The 26,304-nt window shown below is 25.2% G+C and overlaps 6 protein-coding genes across 9 annotated transcripts; 4 read left to right on the forward strand and 2 right to left on the reverse strand.

The window, feature by feature from the left end:
- Window positions 1-216: 216 nt before the first annotated feature.
- LOC108554638 (PAX3- and PAX7-binding protein 1) lies at window positions 217-7,302 on the forward strand. Of its 4 annotated transcripts, none has more exons than XM_017909981.1 (17): window positions 217-345; window positions 526-729; window positions 1,112-1,290; window positions 1,830-1,989; window positions 2,203-2,302; window positions 3,072-3,229; window positions 3,298-3,380; window positions 3,561-3,760; window positions 3,876-4,065; window positions 5,157-5,280; window positions 5,446-5,634; window positions 5,757-5,956; window positions 6,052-6,202; window positions 6,284-6,479; window positions 6,568-6,766; window positions 6,874-6,992; window positions 7,226-7,302. In XM_017909981.1, the coding sequence occupies exons 2-17, from the start codon at window positions 543-545 to the stop codon at window positions 7,275-7,277; spliced, it is 2,487 nt and encodes an 828-aa protein (XP_017765470.1). In that variant the 5' UTR covers window positions 217-345; window positions 526-542; the 3' UTR covers window positions 7,278-7,302. The 4 variants fall into 4 exon arrangements, with proteins under 4 accessions (XP_017765470.1, XP_017765471.1, XP_017765472.1 ...); XM_017909982.1 differs by having other exon boundaries at window positions 551-729; XM_017909983.1 differs by having other exon boundaries at window positions 262-345; window positions 579-729.
- Window positions 7,303-8,095: 793 nt separating this feature from the next.
- Window positions 8,096-9,442, forward strand: LOC108554634 (PAX3- and PAX7-binding protein 1-like). The gene is made up of 6 exons (XM_017909975.1): window positions 8,096-8,132; window positions 8,199-8,342; window positions 8,424-8,619; window positions 8,708-8,906; window positions 9,014-9,132; window positions 9,366-9,442. Exons 1-6 carry the CDS (start codon window positions 8,096-8,098, stop codon window positions 9,415-9,417), a joined length of 747 nt encoding a protein of 248 aa, XP_017765464.1. The 3' UTR covers window positions 9,418-9,442.
- An 892-nt stretch (window positions 9,443-10,334) lies between these two features.
- On the forward strand, window positions 10,335-17,303 carry LOC108554635 (uncharacterized). The gene is made up of 22 exons (XM_017909976.1): window positions 10,335-10,373; window positions 10,730-10,978; window positions 11,120-11,365; window positions 11,536-11,694; window positions 11,890-12,032; window positions 12,140-12,287; window positions 12,688-12,872; window positions 12,960-13,279; window positions 13,357-13,532; window positions 13,600-13,817; window positions 13,899-14,115; window positions 14,196-14,397; window positions 14,478-14,694; window positions 14,765-14,922; window positions 14,994-15,136; window positions 15,204-15,337; window positions 15,432-15,558; window positions 15,631-15,825; window positions 15,894-16,223; window positions 16,338-16,593; window positions 16,720-16,999; window positions 17,132-17,303. Exons 1-22 carry the CDS (start codon window positions 10,335-10,337, stop codon window positions 17,301-17,303), a joined length of 4,314 nt encoding a protein of 1,437 aa, XP_017765465.1.
- Window positions 17,304-17,927: 624 nt separating this feature from the next.
- On the reverse strand, window positions 17,928-20,195 carry mh (DNA-dependent metalloprotease SPRTN). Its single transcript, XM_017909988.1, is given in 5 exon segments — window positions 17,928-19,361; window positions 19,435-19,554; window positions 19,627-19,735; window positions 19,829-19,989; window positions 20,097-20,195. Coding segments are annotated over 5 exon segments (1,923 nt in total).
- Window positions 20,196-21,134: 939 nt separating this feature from the next.
- On the forward strand, window positions 21,135-23,862 carry deltaCOP (coatomer subunit delta). Its single transcript, XM_017909978.1, has 8 exons — window positions 21,135-21,232; window positions 21,416-21,455; window positions 21,920-22,143; window positions 22,247-22,635; window positions 22,709-22,879; window positions 22,953-23,266; window positions 23,349-23,665; window positions 23,773-23,862. The coding sequence occupies exons 1-8, from the start codon at window positions 21,230-21,232 to the stop codon at window positions 23,860-23,862; spliced, it is 1,548 nt and encodes a 515-aa protein (XP_017765467.1). The 5' UTR covers window positions 21,135-21,229.
- Window positions 23,863-24,906: 1,044 nt separating this feature from the next.
- LOC108554648 (DNA-binding protein RFXANK) lies at window positions 24,907-26,094 on the reverse strand. The gene is made up of 5 exons (XM_017909994.1): window positions 25,779-26,094; window positions 25,563-25,695; window positions 25,270-25,490; window positions 25,054-25,201; window positions 24,907-24,974 (listed from the first exon to the last, which is right to left on the reverse strand). Exons 1-5 carry the CDS (start codon window positions 26,043-26,045, stop codon window positions 24,907-24,909), a joined length of 837 nt encoding a protein of 278 aa, XP_017765483.1. The 5' UTR covers window positions 26,046-26,094.
- Between the last annotated feature and the right edge of the window lie 210 nt (window positions 26,095-26,304).

A 26,304-nucleotide genomic window follows, 5' to 3' on the forward strand; every position in this document is an offset into this window, starting at 1 on the left:
TGAAACAATAATTTCAATATAAAACGAAATATATCATTAATAAAATTGTAAAAATAGTTAATAAAAAAATGAAAATTTATTCAAAAATAGAATATACCTTATGTATATGTATATACGTTCGTGTGCGCGCGCGCGTGCGCACATGGTGTTCGTGTCATATGTGTGTAGTTACCATGTACATACATCACACATGTATATATCAAAAGTACACGAAGGTAAGCCAATCAGTAACTGAACAGTGAGATGTATTAAATTCATGTGCACAAATTTTGGAAGTTTTATACTTCGAACAGATTCTACAACGATTCTTATTCAACGGATAATCCATATTATAATTCCATAAAGGTGTCGTGTTTTTTTTTATTAACTTCGGGTATTTACGAGTTTAGAATACATTATATGAAGGCGTGAACGCACATTTTACAAATCTTTTTGTTATATTATCTTATATGCTATGAAATTTCCAATTTTTTTTACTATTTGTAATCTAAGAAGTTAACCTAAGGATAGTATATGTGTGAATAGTCTAAACAGACTGGTTGATGTTAAGGACAATGTCATTATTTAATAAACCGAAGAGAAACATCCGCCGTCGACCTTTCAACGATGATGATGAGGATAATGAAAATAGGATGGAAGTGGAGGACACCCAACCTGTAAAATTGAAAGCAAAGAAGAAGGATAAGCCAAAGCAGACGCTCCTCAGTTTTGGAGAGGAGCTGGAAGAAGGTAATTTTGAGAATTGAATATGCATCTACATGTATATAGATATATTTATTGTAAAATAATATGTTTTAAAATTCTTTAACAATTTTAATTAAAAAATTTGTATACGAATCTAAAATTAGGAATTTCGTTATAATTAGTATTAAAAACAATGAAACGGAAAAAAATTAATACAGTTAGATTATAATTATATTTTAACTTATTGAAATATTGTCATATTAAAAATTAGTACAATAATTGAAATAATTATATTTGATGTAACATTATTAATCGTTCTAGCTTTTAAAAAAATATATAATGTAGTAATATTTAGATAAATTATTAGATAAATAATGGAATAAAATTTTGTATGTAATATAAAACCTAATAGTCTGCTATTTTATAGCTGATGATGGAGAAGTCTTTAAAGTGAAGAAATCATCCAGGAGCAAAAAATTGATGAAACAACTAGATCACGAAAGGAGAAAAAAGAAAGGTGAAGAGAAAATGCAAGTGGACTCTGAGCAAGCGAACATGTCCATTAAACAGGAAAAAGATTTAGAAATAAAGACAGATGATCTAGTAGTAAGCTATCTCTATGATGTTTATTATTATTAGAATTTCTCAGAATTTAAATCAAAATTTATTTCTTTGCTATATTTTAAATTTAATGTTCACTAAAAATGTGATAATAATTATAAATATTTGTAAATAATGGATACATCTTTACTAGAATTTATTTTTGTAAGTTGTGTTATTGCTTTAAATATAGTAGTGTTCTAATACATTATGTGTGGAATATAGTTCTCATAATATACCAAATATACATAATATATCACAAATAAGTTATGTATACACTATAATGTTAAATGTGTAATGTTATGAAAATATGAATATGTGCAATTAGTTAAATTTTAATATTCTCTTTTGGAAATATTCAGTAATTTTTTATTTTTGTAAGATTTGGAAATACAAATTTTATATTACACTAATGTATACTATTTTTTCAGTATAACATGATATTAATTATGTTTGTAATAATAATTATTAATTAATTAATTGATCAAATTATAAATATTCCTTTTTACTGAGAATTTTATTAAAAGAAAATTTTTTATTACTAGGTTAAAATAAAAAATACTGGACCTTTAATCCTAAATGGACGAGCTGCGCTAGCAGCTGGGAAAGATGATTATACATCCGATGAAGAGGAAGATGAACCACGCAGTCATAAATTTAGAAGAAATACAGATAAAGCTGATACAATGAAAATTCTTCTTGAAAGTATGTAATGTTTTTACTTTTATGAATTTTGACTGTTTTTATTTTTATATATTTTTTATGTTTATGTTCTATAATGACTTATTATATGTATATATGTATATATATAATGTATATAATATATAACATATATAATATACTGCATGCTAATAATATTTACAAAATGTTTAAAATATTTAAAAAATATTATAATAAATATTATTTTGTATCTATAAGGTGGTTGTATACCTGATGCTGCAATGATTCATGCAGCTAGGAAATGCAGACAAAAGGCAAGAGAATTAGGAACTGATTATATTCCTATAGAAGAACAAAGGTAATATTTTTTGTAACATAATTAACCTTTTGCGGTCGGAGCAGCCCGACAAGCGAGCGTCGCTGTGGACGAGAGGTATCGACGCGCGTAGTAAAGAAAATATACAGTAAAACTTTTTAATAAAATCCAAGAAAAACATATTTAGTTATGTTATGTTTATGTATGATATGTTTTATATTCGTGCATGGTATTATATCGTTCGAAGCAATCATGTATGTGCAAGGCCGGTTTAGTCGAAGTAACACAATGATACCCTGATTCTCTTTTTCCACCTTTGATTTTCCGATTGGAACATACCACACAGTTTTTACACCTTCTTGTGTCATCTCACCGAATAATATGTAAAAGGCCGTTCAGCTTTCCTACGGTTCCAGGAGTTGAAGGATTTTTGGGATTAGCGTCACGAAAATCTTCAACTAATTGGTCCACCAAGCGACGTACAAATTGCAAATGCATTAATTTTTTGTATTGTGTTTCTTATGATTTTCTCATCATTTATTTGTTTAGTATACTATAATTATACGTATCTTATCACTCAGAAAGACAAACGTACATGAGCTGCTTCGTAATACGTCTCCACAGTTGTAAACAGAATTTGGCTGGTATTTGTCGACATTCATCCACAACGGTAAAAAGGTTTAGGCGGCTATTTGCAGACACTCGACTGCAAAGGGTTAATACATATATTGGAAATCCACATACTTTAATTAAGTGCTATTTAGTTTAACATTTATTTTCCAAAATATTTAATAAATTTTTCAATTTCCAGTGATGATAAAGGCAAATCAAGACTTATTAGAGAAGAAGACCATGATAGAAGTGATGATGATGATTCACAAGATCGAATTGATATGACTGTTAATACCGAAGCCCGTGATAAAGAAAAAAGGAGAGAAGCATTTCTTGCTTCACAAGTACCATTGAAATGTTAGGGTTTGATTATGTTTTAGTTAGACTTTAATCGGTAAAAGAATACATAGTATATATTTTTTTAGTATCTGATGATGAAAGTGAGCATGAAAACGAAGAAGAAGAATGGGAAGCTCAACAAATTAGGAAAGGTGTAACTGGTGCACAGGTAATAGTTTTTTATTTAAAGGTGAAAATAGAATATTTATTTAAATATAATAACTGATTTACATTCATTTATATATTATTGAGTATGTCATAAATGTTGCAATATTAGATATAAATAATAATTTTATTAAAACAATTTGTGTAATATATATCGTTATATATTTATAAAAAAAAACTTTAGATTGCAGCAGCACAACAAGATTCCATGATGCAACAACAATATTCAATAGGTATGAATGTAAATTCAATGATGGGTAGTGGAATATCTCTGGAAATGGTGATGATGCCAGCTCCACCACCTCCTCCAGCAATTCAACCACCAGATCCTACAAAAATAGTACCAATTACTCCTCAAGAAGTTGTAAATAAAATGCGTGCAAGGTGATAAAAACTGAACAAAAGTCTTAACCTAATGCATATAATAGAGTTCTGGAATTTTTAAAGTTTAAAATATTTTTTATTTTTATAAAATTGTTATGAAAAATATAATTTGTAGATTGGACAGTTTAAAAGAAGTACACCGACGTCATCAATTAGATCAGGACCGTTTAGAGCAAGAGTTAGGACAAACTGTGAAAGAATTGGATGATGGTGAAATTCGTGCACCGCAGCTTGCACAACGCTTCAGATATTACCAAGAGTTGCGTGGGTATGTCACTGACTTGGTAGAGTGTCTTGATGAGAAGGTGGGTTTATACGCTGTCACGTTTTTTTATGTGCACTGGGGTTTTCCATGCAATTTTTGGCTGTGTAATTATTCAGCCATACTATAAAAAATGCATTTTTCTCATTAAACATATTTCGAGAAGAAATATATAACATTGTTTCCTTTTAAAAAGTTTAAAGATGTAAAGATTAATTAATTAACTATTAAAATAATTAAAGATATATATTTTATTAAACAGATATAAAGAAAAAATATGTTTAGTAACTTGTTATATTATTTTATGTAACAGATGTTTTATGTAAATAACATTGTGTATTTAGCAGATAAAATTGTAACAATTTTGCATTCCTATAAAATGTTTAAGTTTAATTTTAATTTGTACATATATAAAACAAAATTGATAAAGTGGAATTTCTTTAATAGTAAACATTATTAAAAGGTGTGATATTGAAATACTAATATATATTGCTAAATATATTTTTTATTGAAACATATATTAAAATCACAAAATAAACATCATAAAATGAAAATTATTGTTTTCGCATATACTTTAATTATATACTAAAAATTTAAAAAAGAAAGAAAAATGCATATTAAATTAAAGATTAAAATTTATAAAAGATTAGAACATCTATACTTACATATATATCTTATATATGTGTATGTATGTATGTATGTGTGTATGTATATATGTGTATATATATACATATATATATGTGTGTGTATATATATATATAATGTATATTTGCATTGCCGGGGGTCTGTATCTTCTCTGTATAAAAAAATTATTTACTGTGTAGTAAAAATTATTTTTAAGTATTTATAAGAATTGAAAAGATAAATTAATATATGTGGTAAGTAAAATGATATTAATTTCAAATTTCTTAAGAAAAAGATATCCAATGGCTGTGGAATTATAGATTAAGCTCTAGCAAATGTTTAAAATATACATGATTTTTCCTTTAACAAATCATTTAATATAAATTATATATAATTAATATTTGTAATTTGTAATAAAATTTGATATGAACATTTTCTGGAATAAAAATAATTCCCAAAGTCATTGAATTAATTCAATGTGTGAATGTTAACGTGAAACTTTTTTGTTAGCTGCCGCTGGTTGTTGGATTGGAGCAACGCTGGTTAGACCTTTACAGTGAACGTGCAATCGAATTAATGGAAAGAAGACGACAAGATACAAGAGATCAAGCAGAAGAAATTACAACAGCTGCGAGTCAGTTATTTTAGTATTAATTACAATTATTTATGTTAAAAAAAAAAAATATTTTGGATTCTTAATATCTTTTTGTAATTACAAATTATGCATAAAAATGTTTGGTAAAAATATATTTTCAATGCATGTAATTTAAATGCAATAATTAATATTTTTTAATTGTAGGAGGACAACCTATACGAAGAGGACCAGAAGTTGAAGCTCGTATTCGTAGAGCTACAGAACGAGAAGGAAGAAGAGCTCGTCGCAGAAGAGCTAGGGAATTAGCACCGACATTACCAAAACATATTGATGGAATGTCTAGTGATGATGAAGTTACTGAACAACAAAATCTTGCATTTAAGCAAACAAAAGGTTGTATTTCAATAAAAAAATTTATTTTACAAAAAACAGAACTGTATTATAACATTTACTAATATCTGTCAGGTATAGATTAATATCTTTTGTGTAATGATTTGTTTCATATTTCTTTTCAGACGAAATTGATAGCGAAAGTAAAGAAATATTTGCTGATGTCATGGATGAATATTGCACAATAAGAGGAATACTTTCAAAATTGGAATCTTGGAGAGAAACTGATAGAGATGCTTACATGGAAGCTTATGTATCTTTATGTATACCTAAAATTATTTCCCCTATTATTAGATTGCAATTATTAACATGGAATCCTATTATGGTATTTTAATTACATCAAATTTTTATATATTTTAATAATATACGAATATAAATAATAATTTTAAATAAAAATTTCATATTATATATCACCTTTAGGAAAGTGCGGATATAGAAAGAACAAAGTGGTATAATACATTACTCCTATATGCATTAAATAATAAAGAAACAGAGGAGTCACTTAAAAGAGATCCAGATGTTAGACTAGTGCCATTTACAGTGGAAAAAATTGTTATACCTAGATTAACATGTAATATTGCTTCATTTATTATAATTAAAGTACTAATTAAAAATTTTGTAATAGTTCATAAAATTTATTTTCTATTTACAGCTATAGTAGAGAGAATATGGGATCCAATGTCTACATCACAAACTTTGCGACTTGTAGGCACAGTAAATCGTCTTATTAGAGAATATCCAAATTTAAATGAGTCAAGCAAACCACTAGAAACATTATTTAATGCTATATTGGACAAAATTAAATCAGCAGTTGAAAACGATGTTTTTATACCAATTTTTCCAAAGCAGTTAGTATATATTGTTTATTTTCATTTAAAATCTTCAATAATTTTATAATAATGCAAGGAATTGATAATTTTTAACTTTATCTTTTAGAGTTTTGGATACCAAGCATCAATTTTTTCAAAGACAATTTGCAATGGCTGTGAAGCTTTTAAGAAATCTATTAAGCTGGCAGGGTCTTCTTGGAGACACACAATTAAAAAATTTAGCTCTTGGTTCATTATTAAATCGATATCTTTTGGCAGGTTTAAGAGTGTCTGTTCCAAATGATGCTTTATTTAAAGCAAATATGGTATGTTTAATTTTGTACATTATGTATTTAATATGTGTATTAAATATGTATTTAAACACTATTTAGAAAATATTATATTTTACAACATTATGTTTTTATGTAATTAGGTAATGAGTACACTTCCTCGTGCATGGTTGCAAGGTGAAACAATAGAGCATCTGAGAATGTTTGCTACGCTCATTCAACAACTCAGTGAACAATTAGATCAAGCAAATCCAGCACATAAGTAAGTGTAAATTTTTTACATTTATTAGAGTTGTAATAGATTGTTTTCTGTTCTGCACAATTGCTGTAAATAAATAAATAACAAATAGTAGACATTTTATTTAATGTGTTACATTTTTTATAATAATAGATTTTGTATAATAGTCATGTTTGTATGCAGAACATGTAAATTGTATTATTAAGGTACAAATCTAAATTTTTATGTATAACGTAATTAAATATCCATTTTTACAGCGAAGCCTGGGAATATTCGAAGTCCATCCTGAAAATAATCAAACCTTTGTAATGTATTAATTATATATGCATTTCTTAATAATATTTTATGGTATTTTTTATTTTATGGTATTCATTAATAATGCCTACCTATAATTTTATACGCATACTGAAAAGATCTTGTACATGGAGAATTGCAGTATAATTAGATGTATAATATATAAAAATGTAATTTTGTATAGAAATAAATTAAATAAGATTCTTATCATATAATATACTCTCCAATAGTAATTGTAAATAATGGAAATAGAAATATGTCGGAATAAATATGTAAATATCAGATTGTGTTTAGTTTTCCTATTATAACTAAAGAAAATATTTTTACTGTTATAAAATATTTAATTTTATTTATTAAATCATATAGTAAATTAGTATTTAATATTTTTGTATAGATTAAATTTATAATTAGATTAAAAAATTATAAATCCACTCTTAATAATATAATGGATAATAGTAGTAATTTGTCCATTTATCTATATATTTTTCTTTCCACTATAATTTTTAATATATAATTATTTTATATAGAAATGCTAGAAAAGCAAATATTTTATTCATTATGTAGAAGCAAAATTTATTGTTTATAACTAAGGTATTCATGTTATATACATATTGTATTACATTTTTATAACTATCTTTTGTTAAAGATTATATAATTGTATATCATTATATACAATTATTAACAACTATGTTTTGTTATAAGATTGTATAATTGAAATGTATTGGAAAAATAAATATAGGTAATTAATTAAAAATATTATTATAATTCAAGTTATTAAAAAAGAAATACTTGTTTAAAATGATTATTTATATGATTAAGGAAAATTATGTAGTATGATTTGTACATCATATAAAAATACACAGAGAAAATGTAATAGGTTGATTTATACGATTGAAGATAATTTAGACAGGAGATAAGTTTTACTCACACAAATAGCGGATATAGAAAGAACAAAGTGGTATAATACATTACTCCTATATGCATTAAATAATAAAGAAACAGAGGAGTCACTTAAAAGAGATCCAGATGTTAGACTAGTGCCATTTACAGTGGAAAAAATTGTTATACCTAGATTAACATGTAATATTGCTTCATTTATTATAATTAAAGTACTAATTAAAAATTTTGTAATAGTTCATAAAATTTATTTTCTATTTACAGCTATAGTAGAGAGAATATGGGATCCAATGTCTACATCACAAACTTTGCGACTTGTAGGCACAGTAAATCGTCTTATTAGAGAATATCCAAATTTAAATGAGTCAAGCAAACCACTAGAAACATTATTTAATGCTATATTGGACAAAATTAAATCAGCAGTTGAAAACGATGTTTTTATACCAATTTTTCCAAAGCAGTTAGTATATATTGTTTATTTTCATTTAAAATCTTCAATAATTTTATAATAATGCAAGGAATTGATAATTTTTAACTTTATCTTTTAGAGTTTTGGATACCAAGCATCAATTTTTTCAAAGACAATTTGCAATGGCTGTGAAGCTTTTAAGAAATCTATTAAGCTGGCAGGGTCTTCTTGGAGACACACAATTAAAAAATTTAGCTCTTGGTTCATTATTAAATCGATATCTTTTGGCAGGTTTAAGAGTGTCTGTTCCAAATGATGCTTTATTTAAAGCAAATATGGTATGTTTAATTTTGTACATTATGTATTTAATATGTGTATTAAATATGTATTTAAACACTATTTAGAAAATATTATATTTTACAACATTATGTTTTTATGTAATTAGGTAATGAGTACACTTCCTCGTGCATGGTTGCAAGGTGAAACAATAGAGCATCTGAGAATGTTTGCTACGCTCATTCAACAACTCAGTGAACAATTAGATCAAGCAAATCCAGCACATAAGTAAGTGTAAATTTTTTACATTTATTAGAGTTGTAATAGATTGTTTTCTGTTCTGCACAATTGCTGTAAATAAATAAATAACAAATAGTAGACATTTTATTTAATGTGTTACATTTTTTATAATAATAGATTTTGTATAATAGTCATGTTTGTATGCAGAACATGTAAATTGTATTATTAAGGTACAAATCTAAATTTTTATGTATAACGTAATTAAATATCCATTTTTACAGCGAAGCCTGGGAATATTCGAAGTCCATCCTGAAAATAATCAAACCTTTGTAATGTATTAATTATATATGCATTTCTTAATAATATTTTATGGTATTTTTTATTTTATGGTATTCATTAATAATGCCTACCTATAATTTTATACGCATACTGAAAAGATCTTGTACATGGAGAATTGCAGTATAATTAGATGTATAATATATAAAAATGTAATTTTGTATAGAAATAAATTAAATAAGATTCTTATCATATAATATACTCTCCAATAGTAATTGTAAATAATGGAAATAGAAATATGTCGGAATAAATATGTAAATATCAGATTGTGTTTAGTTTTCCTATTATAACTAAAGAAAATATTTTTACTGTTATAAAATATTTAATTTTATTTATTAAATCATATAGTAAATTAGTATTTAATATTTTTGTATAGATTAAATTTATAATTAGATTAAAAAATTATAAATCCACTCTTAATAATATAATGGATAATAGTAGTAATTTGTCCATTTATCTATATATTTTTCTTTCCACTATAATTTTTAATATATAATTATTTTATATAGAAATGCTAGAAAAGCAAATATTTTATTCATTATGTAGAAGCAAAATTTATTGTTTATAACTAAGGTATTCATGTTATATACATATTGTATTACATTTTTATAACTATCTTTTGTTAAAGATTATATAATTGTATATCATTATATACAATTATTAACAACTATGTTTTGTTATAAGATTGTATAATTGAAATGTATTGGAAAAATAAATATAGGTAATTAATTAAAAATATTATTATAATTCAAGTTATTAAAAAAGAAATATTTGTTTAAAATGATTATTTATATGATTAAGGAAAATTATGTAGTATGATTTGTACATCATATAAAAATACACAGAGAAAATGTAATAGGTTGATTTATACGATTGAAGATAATTTAGACAGGAGATAAGTTTTACTCACACAAATGGTGAAGACGTGTTCATGGGTCACAGAGATAGGGACAGTAAGGGTCATCTCTTGACTTCTATGAACTCAGTTCACTTTTGTTAAGCTACTATTGTACACTATGAGACTTTCAGGTATAAAATATGTATTCTTATTTATAACTTCATTTAAATTGTGCAATGAGGGTATACTAAATGTTTACCCTTATCATAAATAAATAATTTTTTATTTCAACATAAATATAATATAATTTATATAATCTTTATAACTATAATATAATATGTATGGTATAATTTGTAGAATTTATTTAAATGTCATATTATTAATAACAAAATAATTTAATATAGCACAATTTAAAATAATGAGATTAAATTATATAAAGCAAAGATATTCAGATAACATGTTAATTTAAAGAATTTATTTACAGATGTTAATTATGTGTTACAAGTAATAATGCAAAAATTAAACAAAATCATATTTCTACTTTTTTTATTCTGTAATAATCATGTTACAAATAGCATGTTTCAATCAGGAAAAGAATATGTATATTCATATGATGCACTTTCAAGTTCTGGTGTATTATTACCATCTGGTGCATCATCTTCATGGGGTTTTAATGGAAAACTTAGAATTCAAGCAGAACAAAATATTGCTACTATGCAGGTACACATTATACCAACTAATAAATAGCAAAATACAAAAATTAAATTGATTTTATATAGTTTTTCTTTTTAAAACATTGTTTTTAACAATGAAATTAATGATTAATGTCATTAAAGTATTTTATATTATATTTACATATAGTTGGAGTCATTGAAAATGATTATATGGAATGGCAAAATCGATGAACAAGGAGAAATTCAAGATATTCCTGAAGATGTGGCTGATCTTTTAAAACCATTCCAAATTACATATAATAATGGTCTTACTGAAAATTTTAGTACAGAAGCAATATCGCCTTGGTCTGTAAATATAAAAAGAAGTATATCAGGAATTTTACAATTGGATCTTTCCAACTTAGAAAAAGAAACAGCATTTCATTCATCTGAGGTAAGTCATTAGACTTAGCAAGAATTTTCATACAATTTTTTAGAAAGTTGTAGTTTCCTGAAAAATATCAATTATGTATTTATTTCATGTTTCATTTCAATTAACTATTTATGTGTAAAATAAAATTTATTTTTGTTGTTAATGTTATTATAAAAGTAATTATATTATAGAAAAATCATTATGGTCAATGTAATATTGAATATGTTGCCAATCCTGAACAAGAAAATGAATGGTTGATAAGAAAATTTTTTGATCCCCGAACTTGTATTGGACATCCTTATTATACCTGGTCAAATGTTCCTAACATGTTATGTCCTAATGGTGATCAAGTATGTATATACTTTTATATAAAAGTTAAGTAATAAGTAATACAAATACAAATTGTTTAAAATTAAAATTATATTATATACACTATAACTCATTTTGTTAAAATATTGATTTTATAAAATATAATAGTCTTTATAAAACTCTTTACAAAATATAATGAACTTCATATATATACATATATATATATATATATATAGAATCCAATATTAAAATCCAGTGAAAGACTATATAAAATTAAGGTAAATGGATCCTTAACTGAGATTTTGTTTGTTAATGCTTCTGGGGGTATATATATTCAACCCTTCCAAAGTTTTGGGGAAGCACATTTTCACTTCACAAGGTATGTTTAACAAAATGAAACTCATTTATTCTAGCTTGCTACAAAAAGCTTAATGAAATTCTTCTCTTAAAAACTAATATAATACATTATTTTTATTATCATTTCAGACAAATCTTTAAATTAATTTTGGTGAAAGATACAGTAGATAAAATACCTATTAAAGACTTACATTTCAAAGGTCTACAACATGAACTTCCAGAAGGTGATCTTACTCAAGGTAGAAGAACTCCTGACAAAAATTCTGTTTTTATATTTGTAAGTTAAGAAAATTTGTTGTCTGCACTGAATACTTAAAGGGGAATTCTGGTGTAAAACGCTGAAAATGTGCATAATTTTTGGGAATTTTTTTTGAAGAAAGCATTTTCTTGATCACTTTGAAAACTAATTATAAAGTATAAATATATTTGAAGTATTTTTCCCACAAATTTGAAAAATGTGGTTTCGAGAAAAACACGTTTAAGCACGCAATAAATACGTCGTGGAACCTTTAATATTTCGAGGATTACAGTGAAAATTTGGAAATATATTTTAGGAATGTTGTACCATTGATTAAACCAATAAAAAATAAATAAATTTTTTTTATGTAACACCAAGATCCCCCCTTAATAATATTACTATTCATTTTATATATTTTCTAATAATATTTATGTTACAGATAGCAAGTTTATTAGATCGATTAAGTCAAAGACTTGAGAATCCTGGTTTGGATACAGAGACTGATAATTTACATAATACAACAATTACTGTATTACTTTACTACCTTGGAATGTTAGATGTTGCTGATTTGCGTAATGCTTACACAAAAATTTCAGGAACAAGTTACAAAGAAGAAACAATACTGTGCTAACAATTTTTTTATAATTATTTACATATTTAGTAATTTACATAATAAAACATATTATATTATTTCTTTTTATATTATTGTAGGAATATATTTCTTGAAGCTCTTCCACAAGTTGGCACTAAAGATGCTGCATTATTCATATTAGAACTAATTCAAGATAAAAGAGTATCGGATATGTATGCAATTCAACTTCTTACTCAGATACCATTTCATATACGAAAACCTGATGTTCAGTTACTAGTAAATTTGCAGACATTTCTAAATTTACCAGAGAAAGTTTCTATTGAAGTTCAAAATACTGCCATTCTTGCATATGGCACGTTAATTTATAAAACCTGTTTTTTGTACTGCCCATATGAAATGTTAGATGATTATGTACGTTTATATCTTGATAAATTTACAGGTATGTAATAAATACCAAAGAATTTCGAAATTTGTTTGTATTGTTATGGTATTATTATAAGAATAAATAATTCATAGAGACGAAGGAATACGAAAAAAAAATGATTTGGCTAGAAGGATTAGCAAATATACAGTTAGGAAGAGTAGTTGAATTCTTAGAACCTATTGCAAGTGGCAATAATGCAGAATCACGTCATTTTCGTGTCCTTGCTGCATGGGCATCACTTTCAACTGCCCCATTAAGACCTGATGTTGTAAGTAACTTGTTATTATAATAGAAGATAATATTAAATATTATTTTTGTATTTTTTTTTATCATAGATATATCCTGTCTATTGGCCAATTTTAATAAATAGAACAGAACACTTAGAAATGAGAGTAGCAGCATTGACACTACTTATTGTTTCTAGTCCTACACCAAGTAGATTAATATCATTATATTGGTATATGCAAAGTGAACCCAGTCAACATTTATATAATTATTTTTATACTATTTTAAAATCTATGGAACATACAACCCATCCTTGCTATATTCATATGTATGTAAAACCATAATTCATAATTTTTTCTAGAAAAGTAGAATTTTGGATTGCTTTTTCTTATATTGTTCTGATGTATAGAGGTGTAATAGCTGCTCAATTTACACGAGTACTTCGTTCAACTGCAAATCAGTATATAATTACTGGTAACTATTTATTTGATTATCAAGATACATACAGAAAATTTGGAGCTATGATACACGGTATTGTTATTGCTAATCCTTTAACAAACATACCTGAAGTTTTATATGTAACTGTAAACACTTATGGAAGTAGAATCAATATTAATCATGTATCTGTAAGTATTTGGTCTAAAATTATTTAATTAATTATTATAAGGTGACGTTCTTTAATATTTTAAACATTATGTATATGTAGTTATATATTAAAGCTGAAGGTCTTCTACATTCATTATCAACACATCTAGATGGTCCAACACAAATAAAGGATATACTAAAGCAATTTAAGTTAGACCAAAAGCAAAATGGACCTGTTCATTTAGAAGTGATTGCTCGTATTCAAGAAAAAACAGTTTTATGTCTTCATCTTAACGAAACAAGTATTACTAAAGGATTTAAATGTGAGATTAAAAGTTATCTTTGTTAAAATTTTAAATATATTGATATACTTGTTTTCCATATTTTTATATAATTTTTTTAGATCTTTCCTCTTTGCCTCATAATATATATCATATATATCAAAACATGGAGTTTCATGTTAATCACCAACGTATTAATGTGCCATTAACTATGGAATCAGTACAAGTCACAGATCTAGGAGCAAATGTTAGGCTTGCAATTATTGCAACATCATTGTTCTTTATGAGAGGAAATTTTACATATGTTTCAAGTGGTCGTAATAATCATGTTATATTACGGTATAATAATATAATTTTTAACTTTATCTCTTTGTTACAATATTTTATGTTATATAATTCATATTTTTAGTACATCTATTCATAAATCAGAAATAATTGAAAGTTATAATCCTTTAATTGATACATGGCATAGTGCAGAAAGAGCACACTCTATTCATGGATATCTTCCAATTAATATTATACTTGGATTTGAAGATCATCCATTCATTTCATATGATACACCAGGAGGTATAATATTAATAATGTTTAAATATAAAATTTATAAAATATTATACTTCATATATATAGTATTTTTCTAGAACATCTCAAAATGGGTATTACAGCACATGTCAGAACAACAACTAATATAAAAGGATTGAATATTAAATTAAAATTACATCATATTTGTCCTACTTGTTCTCAATTATACATAGTCACAAAATCACCGTCATATAAACCAGTGGTAAATAACAATTAAATTTTATTTTTCATAATTATTTATTTAAACATTAATTATATTTCTTTTATAGACCACGGATCTATTTCAAATTAAATTAGCAGAATTAGGAGGACATATGTACGTCAAACTTTTTGATTGCGAAAATGTAATACCGCGAGAAAAATTAGTTCGAGATGTATTTTCTTCACATCGAGCTAATTATCCGTAAGTCAAATAATATATCTATATATTTTTTGTTATAAAAATGATTAAAAATTAAATGTATTATTTATTGTATTTTGATTCTGAATTGTTGTAGTATTTGGCCATTTATGGAGTTTGCTTTAACAGCCCTTCATTTCTTAGATTACTGCACATATGTACCACCAAAAGGTAGTTGTGGTTTAGCTGCTTATATTAGTACAATTGATGCACAACGAACTCAAGTTAGTATATTATGACTTTTTATATTATAATTATGAATAATATAATAAATTTTGTAATATATATTTTATTAGGTAAAATTAGAATATGTTAAAAATCCAAATCATCACATGTTTTCCTCATTGTTGTCTTTAACACATCGCAATATAGAATCATCACAAATTCTTCAACAGTGGAATTTAGCAATACTTTATCAGATTACCAGTTGGGTATCTAATATGATTAAAATCAAAGCAACTAAAATTGTACCAGGTCAAAAGGTTTTGAAGGTAATCTATGTGCAGTATTATAATAAAATAAGAAAAGTAAAAATAGCATAATATTTTTTACTGTTTAGTTTTGTTTAGAAGTAGAAAAAGAAGAACCCTGGGAATGGGATTTCTTAAGCATTAAACCAACTGATTCTGCTAGGATTGTATTAAATGCTGTTTGGGGATACTCTGATACAGCAAAAGGCAAATGTAGTGGGTCTTCAATTACATTAAATTTAGTTGGTGAAATTAGTAAAGATCAATTAGAAAATGCTAAAGAATCACAATGGCCTTATGGAGAATGTCGAAAACAATCTAAAGAAAAACGTTTTACTCCATTCTCTGATGCTTGTTATGAGGCTTCAAGAGAATTATCAACTTTAAGAAAATATCAAATTATTGCACAACATGAAAGTGTAAGTTTAATATTCTGTTGCTAATAAATTATACTTAAAAATATTATTTTACATAAATTTGTTGATTAGAAATAAAAAGATATCTATATATTGTAATTTTAATTTTATAATTAGATACCAGAAAATATAATAAGATTAGTTTGGAAATTTCGAGCCTTTTATGATATTATTGGTGGAAATAGTAGTTCAGATTCTATTTCTAAGAAATTTATTGTGTCTGCAACATTTCCAAAAGAATCGGATATTGGAGAATTATCACTTAATAATGACAAAGTAGCGATTGAATATAATTATAATCTTATAGATTACTTTTTGACTAGAACTAGGATTCATAAATACATGGATTTGACAATATTAAGGACTTTCTTTGGTAAGCAATTCTTTTTTTTTTTTTGTGATTCACGATTTTTTAGAAAAATAGTTCATTGTTTGTACCTGCAGAATTCATTCTATTTGATTACAGTACCTTACCTGTCTTAATCACTTCCAAATTTAGGCACGTGTATTGTAACACCAGACTATATAAGATCAATTCACAACATCAATTATTCCTTTCACAATAAACCTGAAGTTCTATTGCTTGGTCAGTGTTATAGTGAAAATCCAAAGTATGCATTAACAGCACGAAATGATTTATATGGTGTGAATATTAATATATATGATGAAATAGATACTGTACAAATTATACCTAATCAAACTGGAGGAACATTATACAATAATACAGTATATATTCCATTACCACAAAGTTTTACATTTCATTCATTAGGTTCAAAAAGGTAATTAAAAAATTTACTAATACTTTTAATATAATGGAGCATTTTAACATTTTATAAATATTTTTTTTTTACATATGAATAGTAAGTACATATTTCAATTACATATTTTAATAAAATATTAATATGTTTTAGAGTAAGATTGGATAGTAATACTATTGATATTATAATTCCTAATCTTTATTTATATATGCATTGGACACAAGAACAAATTCTTTTATTTTTTCCAACATATCTATTAGAATTTAGTTGTGGTGTATGTGCACTACGCACTCTCGAGACAAGTAATTTGTATGAGAAACTATAATTTTTATGAAAAATTAATATTTTATTTATAAAAAATTGATTTAATATAATAAGCTATTCGTCGTGTTTTAACATTTACTTTGTAATTTATATTGATGTATTCTATTCAAAACATTTTAGATATTGTAGGTTTATTACAAATATTTGTTTGAATATGTAATGAATGTGTAATTATAAGTTAAGAAAATTTATTGCAAAAACTGTATAAAATTTTAATGTTATCATTTACAAATATATTTCTTTTATATATAAATCTGTAATTACTTTCATTTCAGTTTATTTAAGGTGTAATAAAATTTAACGTCTTAAATAATATGTGAAATAGTTAAAATAAAAATACTAATAAATAATTTGGGATATGTTATAATGCAAATAAATTTAAAAAATTACCTTTCTATATTCATTATCAAATAAAATAAGTTACTATTTTTTAATATAAAACAAAATTAATGTGTAAAATGAAATATTTATGTAATTAATAAATAGTACAAAATGATAAAATATCAAACAAATGAAATTTTAATATTGAAATACATATTATAATAAAATTTATATTAATCTATTTATTTTCACATATTTAATAATTAATATAAATCATAAAGGAATATTATAATACTTATTGTATTCATTTATTACTGAGACATGCGTCTAAATGCAGATTCATTTGTGATTCTATTATTAATTGCATACAGACAGGACAAGGATATTTATTATTTTGCTCATCTTCTGAAACTGTACTCGACAATTCGTTATTATCATTGTCAATTGGTAAAGATAAATCATTATTAAAAACACTTCCTATACAATCTTTTAAATGATCATTTAACGATATTCCAGCAGGAAATGCTAAGTCGATTACATTAGATTTCTTCAATTTTATATTGTGATCAACGCTTGTTGAATTTTCAATAATTGAATCATCACTGGATGTACTACTGATAGAAATTATACTCTCGTTTGTATCCTTATTATTACTAACATTTGTATCATCTAATTTAATAATTAGATTATCATTTTGTTCACCTATTTCAAAAAGACATTTATCAATATGTTTATTTATATCTACGAGATTAAAATTATTATTACAAATAGGACAATTTGCTTTCCCAAAATTTTGCAATTCATCTAATTTTGGTTTTTTACTTAAAAATATACTTGAATCATTTTTTCTTTTTTGTGTAAATGAAAAATTATTCGTTTTTACTTCTGATTTCATAGAATTATCATTATCATAATTTTTTATTGTAGTTTGTTCTTTACATTCATCTGTCTTTTCATTTCTTGTTATTAAACAAAAATCTATATGTTTGTTTATTTCATTATTTAGCACAGAATTATTGCATATTGGACATTTGACAAATTTCATCTGTACTTCACTTAATGATTGACTATTATTAACAATTGATTTCTTAATTTTTACAGCATCAATTAATGAATTTGTTGCTCTTCCTGGTGATGTTGTATTTTTATTCCAACTTTGACTATGATTATTAATATATAATTTATTCAACAAATTACTTTGTCCAGTATTAGAACCACCAACAACACCAGAAAATGAAAATTTAGATGGTGTAGAAATCTTAGTAATGCTAGAATTATTATATTTTTTTGAATTATTTGAGCTATTTGGACCTCCAGTATCCCAACCATAAATATTATTTGCAGTACTTCCAAGCTTTTTAAGCTCATTTAAAGAATTTTGATTATTTTGAGTAGATTTTATACTTTTAGGGGTAGTTGTAAATTCTAATTCAGTATTAAATGGAGTAGCTTTTGTAATCCAATTGGATATATTACTTGATAAATTAGTATTTTTAGGTTTTATTTTGTCTTTGGTTTTTGAAGATTTTGCTGTAAAATTCTCTGGTTCTTTAATTTTAATAAATTGGCCACCACAAATTTGTTGATGTTCTTTCCACCAAAAATCAGTTGGACCTGGTGCACGGTTCATGGCTCTACGTACTGTTCCAAAGTATGGAGCTCTTTTTTGACAAGGACCATCACATCTCCACCAGTGTTGTTGATATAATCTAACTTCATCATGAAAACTGTGATATATCTAAACAAATGAATATTTAAACAAGGTTTTCAGATTGTCAAATTATAATAATCATTTTATTATAAACACATACAGTTATTTTTGTTCCAGCTGCTTTATTTATTCTATCCATATGTTTGCAAAATTCTGGACCATGTCCATTCCTATCACGATTATTATTTGTGAGAAACAAATATCCATGAATCATTTCATGCTAAAATATATATTTATGTAATAAAACTTAGTAATCTTTGAATAGTGAATCAACATAATTAAAAAATCTTACCAATAAAGTTTCAACTAAATCTTTCCTGGGTCTAAGTTTCAATAATGGTGCACTAAGTGAAATTACACACTGTCGATTTCGAGGATGAAATGTACATATGCCAGCACAACTATAATGTATAAATATAAATAATAATATAAATAGTAATAGTATTCAGAATAACATTTACACAATTTAAAATTTTTGTCATAAAATAAATTACCTTGTCATTCTAGGACTCCATTTAACTTCCACGGGAAGTAAAACATTCCAAAAAAAACGTTCATTAAATTGAACAAATAATGTATAAATATTAGGTGTTGGATCAAGTAATTCCAAAGTTTGATCAATTAATGTTTTTGGTTTATAATTTTCTTTATCTTTCTAAATTTTATAAAATTATTACAATATAAATATTCATATACAAAATATGTAATTATTATCAAGATTATTATTATTATTACTATTATTATAGTAAAAAAAAGACTTACATTTTTTGGTAAAACTGCATTTTCGGACAATCCAAAAATCCGTCCTTGATGTAATTTATGTGTCATTTCTAAATCATGAGATTTTTATGATTTTATCATAATTTAAAATAGTAAGAAAAGCTCAATTAAATTAAAGTATTTGGATAAATATACACAATATGTAAAATTTTCTTATTTATTATAATTTTAATTTAGATCAACAGTGTCGTATTCACTGGTTGAATAAAAAAAAAAAAACTTAAAATCATCAACGATTTAGCAAGTTCGTAACAGGCTTAACTACCGCATTTATGCCACCTTCCCTATTTCTTCTCTTTTCAAATGAATTTTCTGTTATTCTTTGTGTTGCTCATTTCTGTTAACATAAAATATTTCTAAATACTCAATTAATTCGAAAGATTAATAATAATAATGAAAGCATATATTTTTCTTTATTTCTAAATTCCTACAAATTTTTATTAAATATTATATATAATCTACTTATTTAAATATTTAAAATTGGAAAGCATATAATTTTTTTCTAAATTTTTTATATCTAATATTTTTTAATATTATATTTTAATTTTCTAATTTTTAAAAAACGAAGAATAATTATTTGTTTTTTAAACTATATGATTTTTGATAATACAATGTTCAATTTGATAAAACAATATTTAATTGATTTTTGATAATAGGATGTTTAATTTGATAAATTATTAAAATTGAAAGAAAATTATTCAAATATAATTAAACCTATTGTTTTTATAAATAATAATTCTTTATAAATACGCATTTACAAGAAGCAAGATAACATACTATTTGCAATTCTAGTTTGAAAACAATGCCATCGAAATAGAAATGTTATTTTAACATTTAAGATTGATATCAGCAAATGTGATACATATATTTGATATGTATATAATATGTATATAATATATATATATATATAATATCATGAAATTTTGAAACTGTACCCATTCTTCTAAATCATATAATTCATGGTTTATATCTTTCGTCATGCCACACGTCAGCACAGTGCGCCCTCTGCTTAAGATCTCATATTTGTATATATGATGTGGATGGAAGATTGGCTGATATAAAAATTATACTAGATTAATTACATAGTGTATAACGTATCAAAATAATTCATCAAAATGGTAAGTATTTATCTTATCATCAATTTTAAGTCAGTGACAATATATGTAAATTATAAAAGCTATCTATGACAATGTTGTATGGTAAGAGTTGCTACAGATGTCAATCATCACTCGTGGTTGATATTATAATATATAAAAGAATTAAAATGTATCGCATTACTCAAGTATTTTTTTCTATCTTAGGTACTTATTGCTGCAGCAGTCTGCACAAAAGCAGGCAAAAGTAAGTAATATTCATTTGCTTTGATTGTGCCTGTTATGCATGTATGTGTGTTCTGTTCATACTTAATATTACACATGATTACCGCTTCAGTTATTAGCTATTATGATTTTTTCAATACATTCAGTTACCTATATTTTACTTTATATATGGTTATATTTTCAATTTTAATATTTGTAAATATTTTTATAAATTATCTTTATAATATTATCATAATGTGTTGTACAAATATTTAAAAAACAATAAGAAATTACCAGTTTATATTCAATTATTACATCTAACTGCATTTATACCTATTGTATGTCCTATGTAATATTTTTCATAATAATTTTACTAAAATTTTCATAATCTTAGATAAAATGTGTTAAATTTTTTAACATAAATTATATGTGTAATGTAAAATATATATTAACTCATTTATCAATTATAACCAATGAATACAATTTAATAGTTCATGTAAATTTTAGCTATAATTTCTCGTCAGTTTGTTGAAATGACAAAGGCTAGAATAGAAGGTTTACTTGCTGCATTTCCAAAATTAATGAGTCCTGGCAAACAGCATACATTTGTAGAGACAGAATCTGTGAGATATGTTTATCAACCTTTGGAAAAAGTATATATGTTACTAATTACAACAAAAGCTAGTAACATATTAGAAGATTTAGAAACATTAAGACTTTTTGCAAGAGTTGTAAGTACATTATAAGTATAAAACAAATAATTACTATTCTAGTTTTGTATACTTATTTGATTTTTATCAATGTGGTTAATAAATTTATGTGACAAATTTATAGATTCCAGAGTATTGCAATTCAATGGATGAAGTTGAAATAGCTGAAAATGCATTTAATCTGATATTTGCATTTGATGAAATAGTTGCATTAGGATATAGGGAAAGTGTTAATTTAGCACAGATTAGAACATTTGTAGAAATGGATTCACATGAAGAAAAAGTTTATCAAGCTGTAAGAATGACTCAAGAAAGGGAGGCTAAAAATAAAATGCGTGAAAAAGCAAAGGAATTACAAAGGCAACGTATGGAAGCAGTTAAAAAGAGTGGTCTTAAAAGTCCTGGATTTGGTAATTCTTATGGAAGTAGTGGTAACTTCACACCAACTGTAAATGCAAAAGATACTACCAATTTTGTACCAGAACCAGTTAGACCATTATATACATCAACACAGTAAGAAATAATATAATGTATATGTGAATCTATTAAAAATTATATTATAAAAATATTATTATTATGTATATAGAAAACCTGTTAGTGCTGGACCAGGTGCAATGAAATTAGGAGGAAAATCTCGCGATGTTGATTCATTTGTAGATCAGTTAAAAGAAGAAGGAGAAAATGTTGTAACAACACCTTTACCTACAACAGGGACAAAGCCAACATCGCTTACATCACAAATAATCAACACGGAACCGTAAGATATTAATTTATTTAATTTGTATATATATTATTGATGAATGTTACATAAGTATTTCTTTTACATCAAGAGTTCACCTACGACAGGAAGAACGTCTTAATGTACGTATTGGTCGAGATGGCGGTTTGCAACACTTTGAATTGCATGGTTTAGTAACACTACATATTTCCGATGAGAAATGGGGTCGAATTCGTGTACAATTAGAAAACAGAGATTCAAGAGGAATCCAATTACAGACACATCCAAATGTAGATAAAGAATTGTTCAGGACACGTGGTCAAATAGGTTTAAAAATTCCTACTAAACCATTTCCATTGAATACTGATGTTGGAGTATTAAAATGGCGACTGCAAGCTCAAGATGAAACAGCATTACCTATTTCAAGTAGGAATCATTTACTGAATATGAATTACATAAAATTTTAAATATATTTATTATAATTTATCTGTTTTATTATTTATTACAGTTAACTGCTGGCCATCTGAAAATGGAGAAGGTGGATGTGATGTGAACATAGAATATGAATTAGAACAGGTTAATCTTGAACTAAACGATGTTCAAATTAACATTCCGTTACCTATGGGATGCAATCCAATAGTAAGTGAATGCGATGGACAGTATACACATGAAGCACGACGAAATACACTTGTGTGGTCTTTACCAGTTGTTGATGCGACAACAAAATCTGGTTCAATGGAATTTTCTGCACCTTCTTCTACTCCTGCAGATTTTTTCCCTCTTCATGTTTCATTTTCATCAAAAACATCATATGTTAATATTAAAGTACGTAATTTTTTATTCATATTACATGTATATACTATAAAAAAAAGAAAGATAAAATTAAAAATTTGTTAAGTTCATAAAATGAAACAAATTTTTATTTTTTATAGGTAACTGAAGTTTTACTTGTAGAAGATGAAAGTCCTGTTAAATATTCAGTGGAAACAGTTTTCTTCACTGATAATTATGAAGTGGTATAAAAGTATCTCTTAAATAATAAGATAATTACTTGTGCTAAGTATGTACAAAAATACAAAATTAGCACTGTCCATTGAAATTTCAAAGATAAAGATTTTCAACTTATTTATCATTCAGGTTACAATTTTATTGTCACATAATCATTATTTTTACCAGTGGCGCTGTATGCTTGAATACCTTTCAAGCAATATATTTACATACACTTCTTGGACAATTTGTTCAATTTAATATATATCTAATGTTGAATTATTAAAGGAAATTGTATACAAGTATTTTATAATTGCTAAAAAAAGAATACTGAAAGTTTTATGAATTGCACTTACTATCAACATACACAAATTACATTGCATTAGTTTTATTTAAATTTTATCAATAGAATTTCTTTATGAGTTTTGTACAGTTACAAAACTTTTTAGTTAAATAAAAGGTAACATATTACTATATACAAAACAAGAACATTTTTTCTGTATGTATATAAATACATATGAACATTATAATAACCACAGAAAAATAATATACATATAATCTATAGGTTTCTAACAAAACATTAATTCATTCTTATACTTGCATTTACTTATTTTTATTTTCTTTTAAATAGTATTATTAGAGACATTATTTTTTACAGATAGTAACAAAAAAATGATTTTTGTGGAACAGAAAAGAAGAAGAAATTAATACAAGGTACTATAAATATTTGTATACATATATACAAAATACCATATTTATAGTTTTAACAAAATTTTATTTAGACTTGGACATTTATAAGTAAGAAAAAGTTTATTTACCATTTTATCCATCTATTAAATATGTATAAATAACCAATAAATTCTCTGTAAAATTGTTTGTCCATAAAAATTAAGAATATAAATTTCATTTACTGATAATGCATTTTTCAAAAAACATTTACTATAAATAATTATATAGAATTAAAAATAAAAAGTATTTGTCAAAATATTTGGATATAAATACAACTATTTAATATGTACAAGTTTTTGAAATCTGTAAAAATTGTAAGATTGTGTTTAAGTTATATATACTACATTGCATTATTGCAATATATCTGGTGGTATATTTATCACTTGTTGTATTAAGTAATTTTCAATAACTGCTTTAGCTGAAAAATGAGTAAATCAAACAATTTTTAACATTTTACATAATGTAGTAGAAATATTTATTATATAATTTTTACTTACCAGTTAATGAATTATTCAACACTGCTGCATGATAAGCACTTATATTATACATATTACGGCACGTAATGTCAGCACCTCTAGACAATAATTCATAACATACATGTGGATGATCACCATGTGCTCCATATATTAATGGTGTATTTCCTTCCTTTATTGTTTAAAAGAAAAAAATCGATATTTCAAATTTTCCATTGAATAAGGGCTATTAACATGTACCTCATCACTTGCATTTGAATCTGCACCATGGTTCAATAACAACTTTACAAGATCGTGATGTCCATAAGCAGCTGCCAAATGTAAAGGTGTTTCTCCATTGAGACCACGGTAATTTTTGTTAGCACCAGCTTTAAGTAGTTGCCTTGCACTGCCTAATTGTCCATATCCCGCAGCCCACATAAGACCGGTTAAACCCTTTTCATCAGGTGTATCTACAGTATCTTCATAATAATTTATTAATAATTGTATGACTATAATATATATTATTATTTCTAATCTGTGAAGTAACACACTAGGATGTATATGTTCTGGAGTAAGTTCACCTTGACCAGCTAATGTATGAAATGTAATATCACTATCACCATAAAGTTGAGGTATTTCTGTTTGTGTATTGCCCCTTTGTAAATTAGTAAGTAAAGTAGGTGGCTAGAAAAATGATTGATCTAAAAGAATATTTGCAATATGTCTTATCTAAACATTATAAGTATCATACATAAAGTTACATATACCTTATATGGTTGAAAAGCACTGGTTCTTGTAGCATCTTGCCATGCTCCTGGAGCCCAATGCCACTTGGTTTCAATAGGTTCAGATTTACATCCAATATTTACATTTTCTGGTTTACAAATTAATGGTCTTGGTCTAATACCAATTGTTGATTCCCCATCACGTACTATGCTTTTAGTTTCATTAGTAGGAGTATCACATTTTTGTTCTTTCTCTTCTTCCTCTTCTTCTTCTTTTATGATTAGTTCAGAATGAATTTGATTTTCCATACTTTTATTGTATTTTATAGAGATTCATTTTAAACAATATATAAATAAATGTAAATGATAAAGTACACATTTATTACAATGAGAAATATTTTAATATAAGACTATTATGTTCACAAAATTTGATTTAATGGATCATATAATTGATTTTTTGGTAAATTGAGCAATCTATTTAAGGAACAGAAATTACAGATCATTACATGTTAAAAAATTAAAGTTTTACTTCTTAAATCTTTTACATTTAAATAACATACGATTTATT

Source organism: Eufriesea mexicana, unplaced genomic scaffold (assembly GCF_001483705.2).
Source record: "Eufriesea mexicana isolate 0111107269 unplaced genomic scaffold, ASM148370v2 scaffold39182, whole genome shotgun sequence".
Lineage (NCBI taxonomy): Eukaryota > Metazoa > Arthropoda > Insecta > Hymenoptera > Apidae > Eufriesea > Eufriesea mexicana.

What these genes read in the sequence shown, in the direction of transcription:
- LOC108554638 (XM_017909981.1), top strand. Translation starts at nt 543, where the DNA reads ATGTTAAGGACAATGTCATTATTTAATAAACCGAAGAGAAACATCCGC. An exon ending in GTAAATAAAATGCGTGCAAG is followed by an intron (nt 3,761 to 3,875) that starts GTGATAAAAACT and finishes TATAATTTGTAG; the next exon opens with ATTGGACAGTTTAAAAGAAG. An exon ending in CAAGCAAATCCAGCACATAA is followed by an intron (nt 6,993 to 7,225) that starts GTAAGTGTAAAT and finishes CCATTTTTACAG; the next exon opens with CGAAGCCTGGGAATATTCGA.
- LOC108554634 (XM_017909975.1), top strand. Translation starts at nt 8,096, where the DNA reads ATGATTTGTACATCATATAAAAATACACAGAGAAAAT. An exon ending in TGTTATACCTAGATTAACAT is followed by an intron (nt 8,343 to 8,423) that starts GTAATATTGCTT and finishes TTCTATTTACAG; the next exon opens with CTATAGTAGAGAGAATATGG. An exon ending in CAAGCAAATCCAGCACATAA is followed by an intron (nt 9,133 to 9,365) that starts GTAAGTGTAAAT and finishes CCATTTTTACAG; the next exon opens with CGAAGCCTGGGAATATTCGA.
- LOC108554635 (XM_017909976.1), top strand. Translation starts at nt 10,335, where the DNA reads ATGGTGAAGACGTGTTCATGGGTCACAGAGATAGGGACA. An exon ending in CAGCATTTCATTCATCTGAG is followed by an intron (nt 11,366 to 11,535) that starts GTAAGTCATTAG and finishes ATTATATTATAG; the next exon opens with AAAAATCATTATGGTCAATG. An exon ending in TTATTGCACAACATGAAAGT is followed by an intron (nt 16,224 to 16,337) that starts GTAAGTTTAATA and finishes TTTTATAATTAG; the next exon opens with ATACCAGAAAATATAATAAG.
- deltaCOP (XM_017909978.1), top strand. An exon ending in CCATTATATACATCAACACA is followed by an intron (nt 22,636 to 22,708) that starts GTAAGAAATAAT and finishes TTATGTATATAG; the next exon opens with AAAACCTGTTAGTGCTGGAC. An exon ending in CATCATATGTTAATATTAAA is followed by an intron (nt 23,666 to 23,772) that starts GTACGTAATTTT and finishes TATTTTTTATAG; the next exon opens with GTAACTGAAGTTTTACTTGT.
- LOC108554648 (XM_017909994.1), bottom strand. Translation starts at nt 26,045, where the DNA reads ATGGAAAATCAAATTCATTCTGAACTAATCATAAAAGAAGAAGAAGAG. An exon ending in TCCAGAACATATACATCCTA is followed by an intron (nt 25,491 to 25,562) that starts GTGTGTTACTTC and finishes ATTATTATGAAG; the next exon opens with ATACTGTAGATACACCTGAT. An exon ending in GTTGAATAATTCATTAACTG is followed by an intron (nt 24,975 to 25,053) that starts GTAAGTAAAAAT and finishes CTCATTTTTCAG; the next exon opens with CTAAAGCAGTTATTGAAAAT.